This window comes from Trichoderma evansii (assembly GCF_050947405.1).
Source record: "Trichoderma evansii strain SZMC 28006 chromosome Unknown GGI43scaffold_8, whole genome shotgun sequence".
In the NCBI taxonomy this organism is placed as follows: Eukaryota; Fungi; Ascomycota; class Sordariomycetes; order Hypocreales; family Hypocreaceae; genus Trichoderma; species Trichoderma evansii.
In genome coordinates, this window is record NW_028145198.1 from 449,565 (window position 1) to 468,211 (window position 18,647).

General features: G+C 49.0%; 7 protein-coding genes across 7 annotated transcripts; 4 read left to right on the top strand and 3 right to left on the bottom strand.

The window, feature by feature from the left end:
- Positions 1–13: 13 nt before the first annotated feature.
- On the bottom strand, positions 14–2,480 carry GGI43DRAFT_359134 (sugar porter family MFS transporter). The gene is made up of 5 exons (XM_083202366.1): positions 1,438–2,480; positions 1,199–1,370; positions 921–1,142; positions 835–851; positions 14–763 (listed from the first exon to the last, which is right to left on the bottom strand). The coding sequence occupies exons 1-5, from the start codon at positions 2,186–2,188 to the stop codon at positions 72–74; spliced, it is 1,854 nt and encodes a 617-aa protein (XP_083061231.1). The 5' UTR covers positions 2,189–2,480; the 3' UTR covers positions 14–71.
- Positions 2,481–7,040: 4,560 nt separating this feature from the next.
- On the top strand, positions 7,041–7,422 carry GGI43DRAFT_359277 (uncharacterized protein). Its single transcript, XM_083202369.1, has one exon. It carries the CDS (start codon positions 7,131–7,133, stop codon positions 7,326–7,328), a length of 198 nt encoding a protein of 65 aa, XP_083061232.1. The 5' UTR covers positions 7,041–7,130; the 3' UTR covers positions 7,329–7,422.
- GGI43DRAFT_359247 (autophagy-related protein 22-like protein) lies at positions 7,233–9,503 on the top strand. Its single transcript, XM_083202367.1, has one exon. The coding sequence runs from the start codon at positions 7,516–7,518 to the stop codon at positions 9,190–9,192; it is 1,677 nt and encodes a 558-aa protein (XP_083061233.1). The 5' UTR covers positions 7,233–7,515; the 3' UTR covers positions 9,193–9,503.
- Position 9,504: 1 nt separating this feature from the next.
- GGI43DRAFT_359248 (uncharacterized protein) lies at positions 9,505–12,039 on the bottom strand. Its single transcript, XM_083202368.1, has one exon. It carries the CDS (start codon positions 11,342–11,344, stop codon positions 9,626–9,628), a length of 1,719 nt encoding a protein of 572 aa, XP_083061234.1. The 5' UTR covers positions 11,345–12,039; the 3' UTR covers positions 9,505–9,625.
- Positions 12,040–12,749: 710 nt separating this feature from the next.
- On the top strand, positions 12,750–13,144 carry GGI43DRAFT_383159 (uncharacterized protein; the record flags this gene model as incomplete). Its single annotated transcript, XM_083203343.1, has 2 exons — positions 12,750–12,876; positions 12,939–13,144. The coding sequence occupies 2 exons, from the start codon at positions 12,750–12,752 to the stop codon at positions 13,142–13,144; spliced, it is 333 nt and encodes a 110-aa protein (XP_083061235.1).
- An 834-nt stretch (positions 13,145–13,978) lies between these two features.
- Positions 13,979–15,134, top strand: GGI43DRAFT_359351 (nicotinate-nucleotide diphosphorylase (carboxylating)). Its single transcript, XM_083202372.1, has 2 exons — positions 13,979–14,878; positions 14,931–15,134. The coding sequence occupies exons 1-2, from the start codon at positions 14,059–14,061 to the stop codon at positions 15,005–15,007; spliced, it is 897 nt and encodes a 298-aa protein (XP_083061236.1). The 5' UTR covers positions 13,979–14,058; the 3' UTR covers positions 15,008–15,134.
- On the bottom strand, positions 15,104–17,729 carry GGI43DRAFT_359317 (copper amine oxidase). Its single transcript, XM_083202371.1, has 3 exons — positions 17,282–17,729; positions 15,592–17,217; positions 15,104–15,531 (listed from the first exon to the last, which is right to left on the bottom strand). The coding sequence occupies exons 1-3, from the start codon at positions 17,626–17,628 to the stop codon at positions 15,225–15,227; spliced, it is 2,280 nt and encodes a 759-aa protein (XP_083061237.1). The 5' UTR covers positions 17,629–17,729; the 3' UTR covers positions 15,104–15,224.
- Positions 17,730–18,647: the final 918 nt, after the last annotated feature.

Sequence of the window (18,647 nt, forward strand, 5' to 3'; positions counted from 1 at the left end):
CAGTGAAGCGAGTGTAGTGCTTCTATGAGACCAATACCGGTCTAGTGTAACCGTGTTATCGTATATCATCTCTACTTGTGTAGCCTCTCAGCTTGGCGATAGAATGGAGGAAGAGGCTCCAATTTCTGACGTAGAACCCAAACTCTGAAATGCCACAAGGTATTCTTGATTTGATAGCTCATATGCTTGCGTGTACTGACACCAAACACCTGATCCAACTCTTCAAGGGTAAGCGCCTTGGTTTCGGGAACAAAGAGGAGGATGAGGAACCAAAGGACGGCACACCAAGCTGCGTACCACCCGAATGCACCCTGAGAGGTGAATGCTCTCTGGAGAGATGGCCAGGTAAATGATAGAATGAAGTTGAAACACCAAGTTGTTGCGGTAGCCCACGACATGCCCACGTCACGGACATGGACTGGGAACGCCTCTGCTGAGTATGTGAAAGGCACCGGGCCTTCACCTGGAGAATAAAAGACCTCGAAAAGATACATGCCAGTTGTAACCATACCGACTCTCTTCTTGATGTTGCTTGGGTCATCAGGGATGAAAAAGGACATTCCGGTCCACAACAAGAAGATGCATAGGAAAGGAAACGTAAATAGTAAGAGGTTTCGGCGGCCCCACCTATCAATGGTGAAGATTGCAGGAATAGCGAATACAAAGTTGAGAATACCGGTACCCATTGATGCAAGCAAAGCTGAGTTGGTGGAGTAGCCAGAGTTCACAAAGATAGTGGTGCTGTAGTAAGCGATGACGTTCACTGCGTTATAAGTTAGTCTCATCTCAAAATAAGAAAGAATTGATCAAGGAGATCAAAATGATAGCTCTTACCTCCGCAAAATTGTTGGCTAGATAAAAGAAAAGATGACCATTAGTATGGAATTCGAATAATAGAAATGGTGGTCGCTTTTACTTACCCAAACATAAGAATCCAAGTAGCCCATGTGGCACGACGGTTACGAGGGACGGTAAAAAGCTCAGCAAATTTCGTGAAGAGATTCTTGCCCCTATTAACCTCTCTCTCGAGCTCTACTCCGACATAGGTGTAATAAGTGTCACGGGCGGCTTGGATGTTGGAGTGTCGAAGGCGCTGGAATGACCTAAAAGCCTTCTTAACCTTGTTATGCTGAATATACCAACTACACAAATGGTCAGCTTCAGGGTAAATGATATATATATGGCTACAGGAACATACCGAGGGGATTCCGGGCAGAAATAAACTTGTGCACAGACGATCAGGGGTAAGACGACGGTGCTGCCGAGCATGAGACGCCAGCCGAGACTAGGTTTAATGCCAGTTGATGGACCAAATGCGACACCCATTATGTTGCCAAGCATGATACCAAAAGCTGTCCACATCTGCCATTCTGTTGGAAACTCTCAGTTAGCTCTACACTGTATTTTAAAAGGATTATCAGCGCGATGAAGACTTACGCATAACCAAGGCCCCTCGAATCGGTGCTGGGCTGCACTCGGCAGCGTAGACGGGTACTGTAGATGACTTGGGGCCAATTCCGAGTCCAAGGACAAATCGAGCAAGGAATAAGTTCACCCAAGAGTTGGCTACGCCCTCCCAGATTGATGCGACAGCGGCAATAAAGCAAGAAATAAAGATGGTTCCTCTCCGTCCGAGAACTTTGTTCAGGGGCTCCGTCAGCCAGCAGCCAAGAATAGCACAGCAGAGGTACGGAGCGCCGACGACGAGGCCAGTAATATTGTCCTGCATGGATGGAGAGAATCGAGTAACGTTTGGGCCTGCAATATCAAGATCTGCCAAGTACAGCGCCTGAGCACCATTGTTGACGGTCTCGTCCATTCCTTGCACTGCGGCAGCCATGGAGCACATGCAGCAAAGCCAGTACAGCATAAAGGGATGAGACCATCGGTGTGTCTGCTCGCGTTCGATGAAATTTTTATCCTCTGCGGTGAGTTCTGGCAGTGACTGAAAAGATTCCGGATTCTGGGCGGCTAGGGCGCCTTTGCAGAAGTCATCGAGGTAGTCATTAAGATCGTGGATTCGGCAGAACTCTCCAACATCCTTTAGAAGTTCTTCTTTGGTACGTTGCTTGAGAGGATTTTCGAAGACGGCAGAGAGATTCTCTACATTGGCAAAAGAGCCGCGCCGAGGCGCGTCTTCCACGTTCTCAGTGCCATCATGAGAGCTAATACTGTCTTTTTTCTCCATGATATGCACAGATGCTTGGTTCCAATAATCAATGATGGAGATGGGCGAGGTGTTCAAGTCAAAGTTGGAGTTGTTGACACACGCAGCACTTGGAAGTTATAAAGCACAGGTACGTGTATGTGAGATTGCATGGGCAAGAGGACCAGTTGCACTTGCATCCCTATTGCTAGGCAGAAGATCAAGGCTCGGCAGATGTTCCAGGTACTTGAACCTCTTGAAGGGGGCTCAGGGGCATTATACTCGGGTCATATGATAAACAGAGCTTTTCAGAAAGTCATCGTCAACGCGAAGGATACTCTTCCTTGTTATATCATGCTCCCCTTGTCACATCTTGCATGTAAGTCGCCCTCCATCCTCCTCCAACTTCCCCAACTGGAGGCGTCAGCCACCAACCTAATCATCAGCAATGCTTGAATGCCGCTTGGTTCTTGTGATTTCTAAGGGCCGGCACCAACAGGCATTATCCGCCATCAACGCCGATCACCTCGCGAGAAGGCGTCCCAGGATCCCAAACCTTGGTTCTCCTGCACACGCAGCACGGTATTCCGCTGCAAGGCTGCGTACTGTAGGGGGGCTATCGTCACTTATAGGTTGCTTTGCTTGGGAATTTCGTTGCCTAGAGTAAAAGCGGATCTTCTTATTGTTTTCTTTGTATCCTCTCGGTTCAATACTGGAGCTCCACGAGGCATCTTGACCCACCTGGGGAACTGGAGAACGGGAGAGGACAGGGTCGTGGATACTTGGTGGTGAACCAAGCTCCAGTCAAATGTGACTTCATTCTCACAAAAGGCGAGTGCCGCTGCTAAACGGCTCTTTACTCCCTCCACACTCCTCCAAACAGACCGGCATCTAAACGGTGCTTTTTTTTTCGGAGAATATGGTTGCACCCGCCGAATTGTCATGAGGAATTCGGAGCCTTCTCTAACTTCTGGCTACCCTACTTCCCATCGGGGTTGCTAAAGACGGCAGTCGTGGCGTCTAACTGGTGATGTAATAACTATAAAATCTATGTGTGTTGGTGCCACAGCGATTCCTATAAAATGATTTGCGCGAGAAGCAATCCTTCTGAGCCTAGCTCGGCTCTGGCTGGATTCTCCCGATGCTTCCTGGCAGCCACTACAGCCATCAGCCAAGCCATCGACTATTTCCGGCCATATTCCGACGTCATCAAAAAGCTCCTATGCGACTAGATACAACTTGCGATCGCGATGGAGCTGATCGGCGTCGGATTTTCCAAGACGAGAGCACAATGACGATACTTAGATTTACTGATACTCGGTTTACTCGCTTCTGCCATCTAACAAAGCATCAGCAACTAAACAGGGTCTACTTCTCCGCAAAATTCCCCGCAGTCACTCCATCCGCTGAACAAACTCACAAGCGGTGACGTTCCACTGCGAATTGATCAATGCGTTGGATGTCGCCATATTTTTCTGGAGTCGGCTCTTTCCATGCTCCAGTTTCCCCGGATTTTCGCTGCCCCAATGCTCCAGATGCTCTTTTTTCCACATGGTGAAATGTTTCAGAGAGCAGCGATCACGACGCTGTAATAATCATGTACCTGATTTCTTGAGTCTCAGGGAAAATGTAAACTGCAGAGACCCTGATCAACATAGATGATCTTCAACAATAGTAAGAATGTCATGTGCCTTTTCGGTTTTATGACTGGTCATCAACAGTGGAACTGTCAGCAAACAATTCTGCTGCCTATCACTACGCATATGCAGCTGTATTTTGGAACTTCCTACAACTCACTTACAAGTTCCGCGGGGTTAGTATGCTTTGTAAAGCTTCTTTTGCTTTGGAATGTGCACTTAGCAAACTGTGGCTTGCGCGGAGTTAAGGATATTATATCAGCACCCAATAGCTTGGTACGGGTTTTCTGACTTTTGCTTTTGATCTACTGAAGATCTACAGGCAACTTGAGTTATTGCTTCAATCCTGTTTTGCCTAACAAATCAAGATGCAATGACGACTTGGTATGTATATACTCTGTACAAGAACAGTGTTCCATACCCAAGCGTGCCAAGCACCATCCTTCCACACTGCATCCTCTCCGCGAACTCACATCACTTTAATGCTCTGATAGTTAATGATCAACGTGACTGGCGAACAAGCCTGGCGCCACTCGGCCAATATGTCTGCCTATCACCCATGTGGTTACATCGTCATGCATGTCACCAAGGGAACCTTTCGGTACTGATCTGCAGGCAATCTCTGACATTAAACCCTGAAAACGTCATTTTCACGAGACCCAATTTGCGCGACGTGTAAACTTAGAATATATGTAAAGAATAGTATACTGTGTAGGAAGATTCGATTCGATAGCTATTTTGGCATCTCATCGTCTCCGCATTACCGGAGCTGGCTTGGTTGAATTTGCTACTCATTGTTATAAGAGTTTGAGCATGACCCATTTGAAGCTGCTACCATTCTGCGATTTGTCTAGTTAAATCTAACTCTGATATTTTCAAGAGGTATATCCAATTCAACAAAACTATAGTCTACTGCGTCTATTTGTATAAATAACTCTGTTTTATCGTTTCTTGGACTGGTTAACCGTCGTACTGTAAGCTGAGAAGGAAACAGCATCGCGACTTAAGTTGCAGGGCAGAGAATTTCGGGATAAGAGTTCTGAAATATGACAAGGCCTAGATTTAAAGCAAATAGGCAATTCAATGACATAAATTAACTATTATGCAAAACGTCGAGCAGGCTTCGCAAATCTAAGCTCGCAAATCTAAGCTTAAATCCTGTGATATATTCGATTCAATAGGAACGATTGAACCAGATTAGCCACGTGGAGATGATCAGAGGGAGAAGCGGATGAGTAGAGTCGGACTAGCAATTACCAATCGCAACGATACCTCTACTTAAGTGAAAAGCAGATAAAATGTATTTGCCACCGTCCGACCATCCTAGCCCAGGCTGTTTGTTACATTGTTGAGTGTTGCAGTTGCGAATGATTTGAACATTAATTGACCGCTGAAATACAGCTCTGATGCGGTCAATGTCCAATTATCAGTCTAGCGCATGAGATATATCTTCCTATCTAGACCTTTCTACCAGATCTCAGCAGATTTAACAATGCGATCCAAGTTCCTATCAATCTTTCATCCGGTATATAACATATATCAGTCATTTATCTCAACTGTTTTGTAAGCATTATATTCCCTATGCCCCCTTCTCTAAATTGATATATAGCGTAGTGAGATGCTGACTGACAATATTTGAAGATTGATCCCTTGCAGATCATTTTTCCTTTCAGTTGGCACACAGACAATTGCTATCTATCCGTTAAGCTCCATGAGTCAAGACATGCAATCGTAAATGTGGAGCAATTCAACACGATATGGCGGGCCGTCGGCTCAATTTTCAAATAATGCTGCAACAAGAAGTATGTACATATACGGCATTTAGTCAGAGACAGCGCTAAGTTTAGTAAATCAGCTATAGTATTAGCGGATGGAGTTCGCCGAGCAGTTCCACGCGTATTGGATAAGACCTTCGGGGCAATGTTATGCGGCAAGACACTCTGCATGTAATCAGATAGCACTGCAGCGGATTGAATAGCAGGGCCGAATGAATTTGCCTCAGTGCTAAATTTCATGCAACTGGGGCGATCTAAAACGATGATTCCCTATACAAAAGAGGAGACATCTTGACTAAACTGACCAATATGGAGTACTCTGTCCTATTTGGCCACATTTATTTGATATGTAAGGCCCAAAATGGTAAAAGGTGAAACGGACCAGAACAAAAAAAAAAAAAAAAAAAAAAAAGAGCAAGAGAATATTATGTGAGTGGGAGCTTTGAACTATTTCGCCGGTAGATTTTTCCGCTAGTAAGGTGCACCAATGCCAATGCGAAAGAGACATAGGTACTCTTCTTCACACGATACCTCAGGCAGCGACGAGATTCGCAATTTAACGAGGTATCCTCACGTATTGTCTTGGCAGCTTCAATTTAATATCGCATTCTCCCACTACGAGTCAAAATACGACAGGTCTGCATTATATTGGCGATTTTTACCGGATTCCGCATGTGCTTCACAAACTCGGTGAGAAACACGAGCTAAAGCAGCCAATGGCAAGCCTCTAAAATGCACAACCTTTCTATGGGCTTGGCCTGAATCGTACGCTTGCAGCAACATGTAGGCTGAGATGGATCCACGCCCGTGCTAGTACTACTATCTGCCTGCATCCACATGGGGTTTCGGTGGATTATGGTCTGCTGCAAGGGTATCTGGGGGCGCCACTCGTTTTGTTCGTGCTGATGTTGCTAGCAGATGGCCTGAGGGAGCTGCAGAAAATCGCTCGAGGATCGTTCAGAAAAACTCTGGGGAAGCTTGGCTGTGGGAGCAATTCGTCTTGTTTATGGAAACGCAAAAAACGGCGTCTCACTATCTGCTGCACATAACATCCACGTGGAGGCTCATGCGGGGGAAGATCGTGAGATCGACCGACTCGCCTCGCCTTTTGGCTCTGTGGGCTCGCCTACAGCGGACGGGCAAGTGGTTTGAATTGGCCTAGCCCAGGCGGAGAAAGTGGCGGGGATATTTTAGGTGGTGAGATTGGAGAGATGCAGCCTCTGGCCCTGAATCTTGCTGCTCTGGGTTGGCGCTCCAGCCTTTACGCTCGTCGGATCTCTTAACGCTACCTCCCTCCCGCCAGCAAGGACATGCTGCTGGTCAACTTTATTTAGACTCCCGATGGCTGGCTTCCAGATTGTTCTGCTCCCACCGCTCCCATCCGCTCCCATCTTCGGCTTGTTGCTCCTATCGTTCCCATCGCTTCTCGTTCCGGTTGCGAGATAAACCTACGGAGCAAATACCGCGAACGGCTGACCTGTGCTACGGGGCTAGAGCAAGCCTTGCAGGGATGCTCACCCACGGTGACGTAGGTGTGCCAGGACCCATGTGGCTAACTTCTACGCTCGTCCTATGGAAAGGGAGTTTGTACAACACAAACGCCGTCGTCTGCCATCGTTAATCCGTCTTAACCGGCGCCATTTCAAGCTATATAGGTACTCATATAATCAAGAAAAAAGCCTAAGCCATATGGGGCCGAGACATCCACAATGTAACCAGAGTTTCACAACTCCCAGAGTGGCATTTGGGGGATATCAAGGGGAGCTTTGAGCGCGCGCTGGCTGTTCGAACGAGCTAAAACCCCTCATGGCTGCCGTTGGCTCGTTATCGGGGAAAAAAAATTAAAGGGAAAAAGAGAATAAAGAGCGATCGTTTGTCCGCTTTTCATATATTTTCTGTTTTGTTAATCCCTCATCCATTGTCTCCCTGTTCGGCTCTGGGAGCAGTGTTATACAACATGTCTTTAAATTCTCCGAGTAAAGTGGCGTTGGAGCCACACTCCAACGATAACTCGAATTCTGCTCAGAATCGGGACGATGATGCACAGAAAAAAGATCTTTCTGAGCCTTCAAGAACTATAGAAGTTGCCGATGAGCTTCCAGGGACAGTAATGCCAGCCTTGGCTGAAGGCGACATTCCTACAACGACCAAGTGGGAAATTTGGACGTGGTACGCTTATTACATCGGAGCCAATGGCCTGTCACTTTTCAACTTTGGTCCTACAGCCTTCCAAAACCTGCTTTCTCAGGCTGCTCCCGAATCTGGCCTCCTCGAATTTGCTGGCCGATATCGCGATGTGAACAGTATTGTTTTGCTCGCTAATGGCATTTCCTTTGCGCTACAAGCCGCTCTCTTTCTGATTATTGGTGCCTACGCCGATTTTGGCACTGGACGTCGATGGATCTTGATTGTTTGGTCTATTATTGCCTACGGCATTGGATTTGGCTGGCTCGGTGTCCACAGACCCGACCAGTGGAAGATTGCTACCGCTCTATATATCGTCGGTTTGATTGCTTACCAGCTAACCTTGACATATTGGACCGCCGCGTTTCCATCTCTAGCCCGCAATACCACGAAACTCAAAGACTCACGATTGCAATATGAATCTGGAGACATTACGCTGGAAGAGCTAGACCGCCGCGACGAGTTGGAGCGAAGCCGTCTGAGCAACGTTTCTTTCTATATCCAATCGGTTGGCGAGGTTGTTATCCTTGCCATCATCGTTGGCATTATGTTTGGCCTCAAAGTGGATGATAGCACCGAAAACAATAATTGGGGCTTGTCTGTGCTTATCGCTTTCGCGACTGGTGTCTGGCTGCTCCTATCGCTTCCGTGGTTCTTTGTTGAGAAGAAGCGCCCGGGCATGCAGATCCCGCCTGGCTATAATATTGTCACAGTCGGATTTTGGCAACTCTATGAAGCAATGACGCAGATCCGCCAGCTGAAGCAGAGTCTGATCTTCCTTGCTGGGTATTTCCTCATTGGAGACTCGCTCAACACTACGGTTACCGTCATCTCCACCCTGCAGAACCAAGTCGTCGCCTATGACACGTTGAAGTTGACTTACCTCCTTATCGTGGGCATTGTCGCTCAGGCCGTTGGTATTGGTGGCTTTTGGCTTATCCAGAAGAAGTTCGACCTGAGTGCCAAGACCATGTTCAACGCAGTCATGGTATCCATCATCCTGCTCGACGGCTGGGGTATGGTTGGTAACTGGACTGACAAATTCGGCTTTCACAACGAATGGGAGGTCTGGGTTTACCAAGCCTTCTATGGCCTCTTCGTGTGCCCGTGGTACAGCTATTCGCAGATTATGATCAGCTCTGTAACCCCCCGTGGCCACGAGTTCCTCTTCTTCTCCATCTTCAACATCATTGGCAAATCATCGAGTTTCATTGGCCCGCTCATCAGCAGCGCCATCATCGATGCCACGCCAAATGGCAGCAACAATAGCGCCCCCTTTTACTTTTTGTTTGCCCTGACCATTGTCAGCACGGGAGGCATCTGGACGTTCCTCGACTTGGATAAGAGTGCTAGAGAGCAGGAGGCGTTTTTGGCGCAGGAAAAGGCGAGGATAATGGGTAATGACGTGATGACAAGCAAATCAACCGAACAGGACCGTGATGGCGCATGATTTGTTTTTTTTTTTTGGAATGATTGTTTTTTCTTTTTTCTTTTTTTCTTTGGCTTTGGTTATGGACTCTTTTTGACTGTCCCGATACGAGTTGCTGACGATGGTTGCAACGCTTTTATCTAGCAATGATCTCGCTCTGCTGTCGAGCAGCAGATGCGCATGCCCCCGCCCGCGCCGTTACCGTGTTCTTCGCCGTAGCATTGAGGCCTGTGATCCGCATCATAGGGTTCTTTGATTGTAGATTTCTGTGTAGGCTTTGGTGAGGTCAAGCTGCTTCTATTGACTTGCAATTTAGGCGTGACTTGTGTAAACTTCCCAAGTAATATTATCAATACCATATATCTTGACTGCAGTAAAATTTTGTGGAATTGTAAACTACATACTGGCTAGGCTAAATCAATCAATACATTGTATTCCCATTCTCATCATTACATCATATCTTGGCCGTCCTTAATCTACAAAAGCACGAAGACGTAACAGGTACATCCGCCACAGCCATAGCTTTTCTCAACGGGCCCTCCACCTCCTTCGCCTCTGCTATCCTGCCCAGTTTCACCAGACACTCATGGTAGCCATGTAGTGCCCACACGTTATTCGGATGGCGATGCACCCGCGGTAAAGAATCGTCGATGCCTAAGTCTGCACTATACACGCTGAGTGCTTTATTGACATGGCCCTGTTCGAGGAGAAGTGCGCCATAGGCATGTCTTGCGGGCTGCATCCAGCCCCAGGGCTCGTCAAAAGGGAGACCGTCATATCTGGTGATGGATTCGCGGAGGTGGGCAAAGGCGGCGTGGTAGTTGGCGGAGCGGTATTCGATTTCGCCGTCGAGCATGGCTTCTGCGACGCAAAGGATGTCGATACATTTGTTATTAAAGAGGGTGCGACTGGGCTTGACGCGGGGAACAGACTCGGCGAATAGCTGGCGCTGTTCGCGAGCTTCATCCACCTGGCCCAATGCTGCAAAGGCCATTCCCTTTGCATAGTGTGTCAGAGCTGTTGTTACGCAGTAGAGATCCTGGTCTTCGGGCATTTTCAAGGCTAAGATGTCTTTCCATCTGCCGAAGCGGATGAGGACGTGTACGCGCATCGCAAGGAAGGCCTCCAGCCAGTCTGCCATGGGTGGTGTCTCGACGCGGAGAAGCTCCTCTGAGAAGCTTGCCTCGAGTTGCTCTACCGTCTCAAGAGCTATTTTAGACTGACCAGAGAACATGGCCGAGTATAATCGGAAATGGTAATCGTGACTTCGATAGAGCGTGTAGAAATTCATGGGGCCTTCGCGCTTTAGAAACTTTTCGTCTGCGCGGACAGCATCGGAGTTGGCGATGACGGCCATGGAGTAGTCTCCAGTGAGAATGTCGAGATGGCTGGGCATGTGGTTCAAATGGCCTGAGTCGGGGACGAGACCACGAAGGTTGTTGGCTGCTGGCATGGCTGCCTCTGGCGTGTTGGACATTTCCATGAGGTGGATATAGAGATGGAGCAGGCCTGGATGTCGGCTGCCGCCTTCGAGAGACATGCCATAGTCCAAGACTCGCTTTACTTCCAGTGTGCGGGCATCTGAAGCTGGATTACCGGTCCGTATATCCCAGAGAGCCCAGGGCGTGAGATTCATCATGGAATCGGCGTACAAGGTAGCAACGTCCAAGTCATCAGGAAACTGAGCCGAAACAGCAGCCATAGCATCGGCATATTCTCGATTCCATATTGGGCGGTCAGTCTTTGTTGGCGCGTCCGCCCTGGGATATCTGTACCGAAGAGCGTCAACCAGAGCTCTTTCAACGGGAGTCGCAGAATCAGAGCAAGCTTTAGCTTTCTCGATGGCGTGATGTGTTCGGCCTGCAGCGTTTTGAATCTCTCTCCTGCCAAACAGGTCCCACGGCTTGTTGTAGTTTGGCCCCAGGGAATATGCGAGGCCCCAGTAGGCCATGGCACAGCCTGGGTCATAAGCAATTGCGCGCTCAAAGCATTTTGCTGCCTCTTCGTGATTGAAGCCGTAGCACCAGACGAGACCGCGGTTGAACCATGTTTGGGCGATGGGACTGTTGGTGGAAACTGGGCGATGCAGGTCGCCGAGGTTGTAGTATTCGGCGTCTAGGCTTGGTCTGCGGCTAGCTGTTCGCAGGGCCTCTTTCTCTGCCGTCTCTCCCATCTCGAGCTATGGATTATTGATTCCTTTGTAGTTTCCAACAGAGGTTGCTAAGCTGTTGCGAGAGGCGAATTGCTCTGATTTCCCAGCTGAATCGAGATTCGGGTAGGGGATGTCATCGTCTAGGGCAGGTTGGCACCGGCTCAAGCCCGACGGATGCACGTATGTAATAATCTGGATCTAGGATTAGGCCAGTGGAGATGGCTTGGAAGCTTCCAATCGGTGGCGTCAGAAGGCCGGTAGTCGGCGCGACCATCCGAAACCTTGTAAGCAAGGTAAGGAGGAGAGGTTTGGGGAGAAAAGGCGAGAAGCTTCAGTCAAAGAAGAAAAGCTTGCGGTTATGTTGACGTTATGATCTTATCGAGAATCATTAGATGCAGAGAGAGTCAATGGCTGTTATTGATTCAAATGCCCGGAGATCGGCGCGGATCTGGAATGCCCCGCCAGGCCAAACATGGAGGGGTACTAAACTGCCCGATACTACATGTACGTACCTATAACTACTCTCCCGACCTCGGCTGTATCTTGAGATTCTTAATTCGGTATATAGCAGTTTAATAATTGAAATTTATTTGAATTTAGCTTTTAGCATCTTCAAGCAGAGAAGAATTTTGACAGAAGACCCTTGTTGAGTGTTTGCAACTGGAGTCCAAAGGTGTCTTAAACTGATAAGTGACAACCCTAATGTCTCTGATGGTTCATGCCAAGCATTTCCTCAAAATTGAATAGTAACCATCTATATAGAACTATTAGCAATATCTAGTGATTGAGCATGCTAGCTCTTGAGAAGGACTGAATATCTCCTAGTTTTACCCTTCTTACCGATTTGAGCTTGCCGTGCCTTATAAGCCGTGCCCACGCGTGCGGCGAAATTATAGTGAATACAAGCTATACGTCTATTTTTATCTCAAGATAGACAACAAGGGAGCTGGTTGAAATGGTATCCTCAACCGCGTGTTTGTTTAGGTCTCATTATCAGGCTGTCTCGGATGTGAACCTCGTGTTGATGACTTGAAATAATAGCATCTGCATCCTAGGCAAATCCAGTAGAGCCTCTTTAGGATGCCGTCTTTGACTATGTGACAATATTTCGCTATAGCCATGGCCGCTAAATTGGAGAAGATTACTGCGCACTACGTTACTCTTCTAAGTACTCGCGAGGCCGTGCTATTACTACTCTGAGCCTTGCGATAGTTGTCGTATTCGCGCTCATAAATACTGCGGATCGTGTCTACCAACAACCCTCAATCGGCCTCGAGAGAATCTCAAAGACTAAGAACATCACTGACTGGTCAAAATTTGCTTATATCCAATATGCCACCAGCAGCGAGTATCTTTGCAATGCCGTCATGCTACTGCAGAGTCTACATCAAGCCGCGCTGATAGAGTCTTGATGTATCCTGAAAAGATGCTTCCAGACCCTAAAGATTTAGATGGCAGAGGCTTCGAAGAGGGAGAATTGTTGGTCAAGGCGCGAGATGAATACGGAGTCAAACTGGTGCCGATTCAGGTACAGCATAAGGATACTGTCGATGGTACGTGTACCTTTGAGCGACGGATGGCTAGAAAAGTGAATTCGCTACTAATATTGTTAAAGACACATGGTCCAACTCTTATACCGAGCTGCTGGCTTTTAACCAGACTCAGTACGAGCGTGTCATTGCCATTGATTCAGACACGACTCTCTTAAAGCACATGGACGAGCTTTTCAACTTGCCGCCCTGTCCAATCGCGATGCCTCAAGCTATACTACAACATAGCCACGGTGCTCCCTCACTGGCCGTATACGATGATGTCGTCTGAGTTTCGCAAGACCAATCATAGTGTATATCTTGGCTCCGACACCGAAGAATGGGATCCGACAGCGGTGATGAGCAAAGTCAGAACGATTCATTTCTCGGATTACCCTGTGCCGAAGCCATGGAAAAAGTATTGGTCAACTGACGATCGTGAAAACTTTATCAAGTTGGAACCAAATGCGAGTTGAAGAGAAAGAAGCAGAAGAATAAGAAGGGTAGTGATGATAAGGAAGAGGATTGCTCGGGAAGGGACGCATGGAGGGAGCTGTATGCCGATTTCAAAGCGCGAAAGGCAGTAAGTTATTGATGCTCTTGTCAAGTTGGTATACGATAAGAAGAGTAACGTTACTAATGATTTGATGGCATCCTAGGTTGTTTGTGCTAGAAAAGCATGGCCAAAGAATGTAGAGATAGAGCTAGGGCCGCTGATAGAAGAAGGCATGATTGATATCAACCCACTTCCATATGTGGCACAAGATGGCACAGTTTCTGTACTTTTATCAACGAATAGGAATGGTGGTAGGCGTTGAACAGATTTATGAAATTAAAGAAAAGATGTTTGTTGACAGCAATTATCACATGAAATATGGATATTTAAACGCAAACTACACTTCGGATAACGCACTTAAAAATATAGCTCTAGCACGGGATTAGAGCTGAACGCGGCCCGCCCCCACCTTTTCCGAACGCCGGCTATCCGCTGAAAGCCGCTCCAGTGTCGCTACTCCGTAGTCGCAAAGCCAATAATCATTATTAAACAACTCTAGACAACTTGTTCCTGTATTCATCGCCATCTCCTCTCTCTCTGACAGCCACTCCTTAACCCAGGCTTGCCTAATTCTCTTCCATCCCTCGTCCCGAACCAATAACAGCTTCTATAATCTCTCTCTCCCTCAACACCCCACCATCACCACAACCATGTCTGCCTCAGCATCACCACCATCCCTCGCCAACCTCCTCCCCCCCAGCTGGAAACCCCAAGTCACCGCCTGGCTCGCCGAAGACACGCCCTCCCTCGACTACGCCGGCTTCGTCGTCGGCGAGCACCCCCGCACCGCCACCCTCTGGGGCAAATCCGCCGGCATCATCGCCGGCCGGCCCTTTTTCGACGAAGTCTTTCACCAATGCGGCTGCACCGTTGAGTGGCACGCCGAGGAGGGCTCGAAGCTTGATCTCAGCAGCAACGGCGGCAAGATGAAGGTCGCTACCGTTACGGGTCCCGCGCGGGGTCTGCTGCTGGGCGAGCGGGTTGCGCTGAATACGCTTGCGAGGTGCTCTGGCGTGGCGACGCAGAGTGAGCTGCTTGTTTCGAAGCTGAGGGCGGCGGGATATCGGGGCGTGTTGGCGGGAACGCGCAAGACGACGCCTGGATTTCGATTGGTGGAGAAGTATGGCATGTTGGTTGGCGGTGCGGACGGTCATAGAATGGACCTCAGCTCGATGGTGATGCTAAAGGATAACCACGTCTGGAGCCGGGGCAGCATTACCGAGGCTGTGGCGGCGGCCAAGTCGGTTGCGGGATTCAGCATGAAGATTGAGGTGGAGGTGCAGAGCGAGACTGAGGCGGACGAGGCTATTGCGGCGGGTGCGGACGTTGTGATGCTGGATAACTTTACTGGTGATGGCGTCAAGATTGCGGCGAGGAGCCTGAAGGAGAGGTGGGTTGGGAAGAAGCACTTTTTGCTGGAGGTGTCTGGAGGTTTGAGGGAGGATAACGTTGAGCCATATGTGTGCAATGGTGAGTCTTCTTTACGTATATCTGAGTTGCTGGTTGCTAACGTTCAGGATAGATGTGGACATTATCTCTACGAGCTCGATTCACCAGGGAGTTCCGCACGTTGATTTCTCGCTCAAGATCAATCACTAAGTTTTACGATAGGGATGAAAATAGATACAAGTGTATGTTAATTGTGTGTACTTATATATCAGCATACTACGAGGATATAAAAAAAATGTAACTTGGGCGGCTTTTTTGAATGAATTCATCTCTTGTTTAATACAATTTGAATGCAAGGCTATACATAAAATACAAAAAAGAAGTAATACAAATATACAATCAGAAGAAGTTCTTTTTCGCCAATGCCTTAGTTAACCTCCTTAACCTCCTTCTTTGATCCAAAGATGCCGTTAAAGGTCTTGCTCAGCCTCTTGCCCAGCTTCTCGTCAACGCTTGCGCCAGCATCCTTTGCAGGAATGGGAGCACCGCTGCCCTGGAGATGTGTCACCGGGTTGTTCTGCGCCAGCGCCGCGTTGTTCTTGTCGCCAGATGATGTGCAGCAGGATCCTCCGAGGAGAACACTGGCATTGTTCCTGGTTCCGGGAACGTCCAGCGCGGGGTTGGCTGTGAAGAAATCGGTAGGGCGGATGTGAAGCTGGAAGATCTCGACTGGCCTGTGTGATTTTGTTAGTAAAAGTTTTTTTCTGAAAGTGAAGTGTAAGGGTTCAACTTACATGACGGGCCAGTCTTCGACTCGGACGTTGTGAGTCAGGCCAAAGACACTCCACACAACAGGGCTGCTTCGCTGTCCCTTATCCTCAGTGTGTCCATTTGTGCCGTCGGTTCCATTAGATTCTCTGTCTGAGAACCAATCTCCTCGCTTAACCATATCAGCCACGCCGCCAACCTCCTGGGTGCTCTGGTTTGTAAACTCTCCAGCAGCCCAGAGCTCGCCATCTCGGTAACCAGTCACCCAGGCATTATGATGCGCAAACAGCGCACGCTTCGCAGCCAAGGCATCCGGCTCGGCGAGGAGCATGGCAGTCGTCGGTGCGACGAGCTTGTAGCCGAGATTCTTGCCCGAGACGGGGTTCTTCTTGTTGGAATTTTCCATCTTGAGCAGCCTGTTAATGCGCGGCTCGGCGTCGACCCATCTGGCTTCCTCGACCTTCTCGCGCTGCACCTTGTAGTAGTTGCCGTATGGGTTCGTCGCAGGATCGACCTTTTGGCTGTGTGACTCTTCAATGATGACTTGTGAATCGGCAGAGTTGTAAGTGTCGATGGCAGGATCGATACGCACGGCGAAGACGTGCTGGTGGTTCTGGGCCATGACTCCGGGAGTCATGATGTTGCCATAGGCGCTGGTTTTTCCCTCGTCGATGCCGGTGACGCTGACAATGCCAGTGGCACGGGTCTCGAGTGTGATGGTACCGGCAAGATCTAGCTTGAACATCAGGATATACTCGTAGTTGGCAAGAGTGGTAATGAACTGGACCACGAATTCGCGGTTGCGTGTCACAACAGCTCGACCGGTGCGGAAGTTGGTGTGCTTCCACAGAATGCCGTTATCCTGCTCGTGGAGACACACTACAGCCTTTCCGGGAGATGGTGAACCATCGGGCTCTGTGTTGAGAGCGTCGACATAATGAATTGCGCCAAGACAGTCACATCCCAGCTCCAGGTTGTTGGCTGCGCGGCCCATGCCACCATCGCCAAAGTCAAAGGCCTGCTTGCGGTGGAAAGGAGGTCGGGGATCTGCGTACGGGACTGTCATTTCGCTGAAGCTGACACGGTACATGACTGAGCGGTTGTCGTAGTGAACATCGTGGAGAACAGCTCCCTCACGAGGAGTGAATCCAAGACGGAACCTCCACTTTTGCCACTCAATCAGACCATCGTCGTGAACTGTGAAGGAGGCACCCTCTGGCTGGGTGATGTTGATGGGCTTCATGTCCGTTCGCAGAGGAATATCAAGCAGCTCGGGAACATACTCGCAGCCCTTGTGGTTTTCAAATAGCTTGATAGGCTTATCGCTTCGAGCCTTGGCCTCCAATTCGTCACCAATGCCGCCAGTTGCGATTCGCTCAACCCTGATGATCTTCTTGGTGTGCCAGTCCATGATGGGGACAATAGGAATGGGATAACCGTAGTGGTTGGAATCCGGGTTCCCGTTGCGGGCGTCCTTGGCATAGACCAATCCCTGCATCAGTCGCGGGATGTTCTCCTCGTCGGCGTTGGGAGGTCCATAAGGCCATGGCTCAACGCAAACTTCAAATCCTTCGGGAAGCGTAAACTCGGACATTGCGTCCTTGAACAGCTCTGAGTTGACGCAATCATCGTTGAAAAGATCAAACTCGCCACTGCGCCATGTTAGATTTGCTCGTTACTTTGTGTATACTACTAAAAAACGAAGGAGAGACTTACGGAGTGAAATATGGCTGATGAGATACAGGAGCAGACACTGTAGAGACCTTTCCGGTATCCAAGTTGACAACGGCGTTGATGTACTCGGCACGATCAGCGCGGATCACATCGTGCTCGACAATGGCTTCTCTAGCGGGTCGTGGAGTGTCTTCTGTCAGAGTGCCGGTGTGCTCGGCCTCGAGGAATGGCTGCAGCTCGGACTTTTTGGGCTCCTGCAGGTGAATTGCTCTGAAGTAGATGGTCTCAGAGGCGCCGTGAAGCTTAGCAACAGCATCGCGGGCTTGAGTGTGCTCAGCTGCCGAGAGTGGAGCCAGCGGATGCGGCCGAGGTGCGCTGATGACGGCCATTGTGAGAAGCAGAGATTTGGAAGTGGTAAATGGTAACAACAAAAGGTAGGACTTCGAGTATTCCTAGCTTTTGAGAAATACTTGTACTTTTGTCTTTTATAATATCACCTAAGACGAAAGACAAGGTTGAGTTGGTGTATGCTTAGTGCTCAGCTGATGGCGTTAAGGCAACAATGTGGCTGAGACAAAAAGAAAAAGGAGATCAGTCTATTGTCAGACTGTCTTTGATGCTTGTGTATGCGAGTTGAGAGAAGATGGTTGGTTCTGCAAGTCTGTCCCCTTTTGGCGGACCACGATGTTTAAGTAGATGCTCAGAGGTTGTCATTATCAAATGGCAACGCGCCCAAAGGATCCCGCGGGCTTCCGAGTCCGCAGATTGGAGTGGGGGAGAATCTTCCATACGGTGCGATGGAAACCAGTGATGGATGATCGATCTCTGGTAAATCGAAGCCTCAAAAGCCAGATGCTGGGTCGCTGAATCAAGGTGCAAACGATGCGCCAAAGCTACAGCAATTGGGCCACTGTGGCTGCCCCGCCTCCGCCTTTCTAGGCCCTCCAAATTGGAGTCTCTAAGGGTGTTTAGCGCCTTGCCCCGCGTTTTATTCGCCACAAAGCAGCCAATAGAGTCGCCGCCGCCGCAGTATCAGAGACGCTGTTAACGCTGTTGACGCCGTCCTAGTGCCCACCCCTTGATAACAGGAGCCCAGGGCCACTTTGATAATGGCATTTCGCCGATCTAGAGGCCACCCATTATCCATTATCTGGGTCAAATCATCTGCTTCGTTCAGGACCCCCAAACCGTTAAGCTCCCGCTCCGGCACATGACCTCGACTATGCCCAGTCGGGGCGATACCATGCTGGCCGTGCATGAGGCTCAAGGCAATAGCCGTCGTGGTTCGTCGCTAGTGGGCTGTGGCGGGTGGTGTTTCACACGTTGTGGCATGATCTGATTGTCTGGCTGCATTAGTCGTATAAGCAGGTACGCAGTGCATCCTGGCTCATGTGAAGTTTATTGCCTG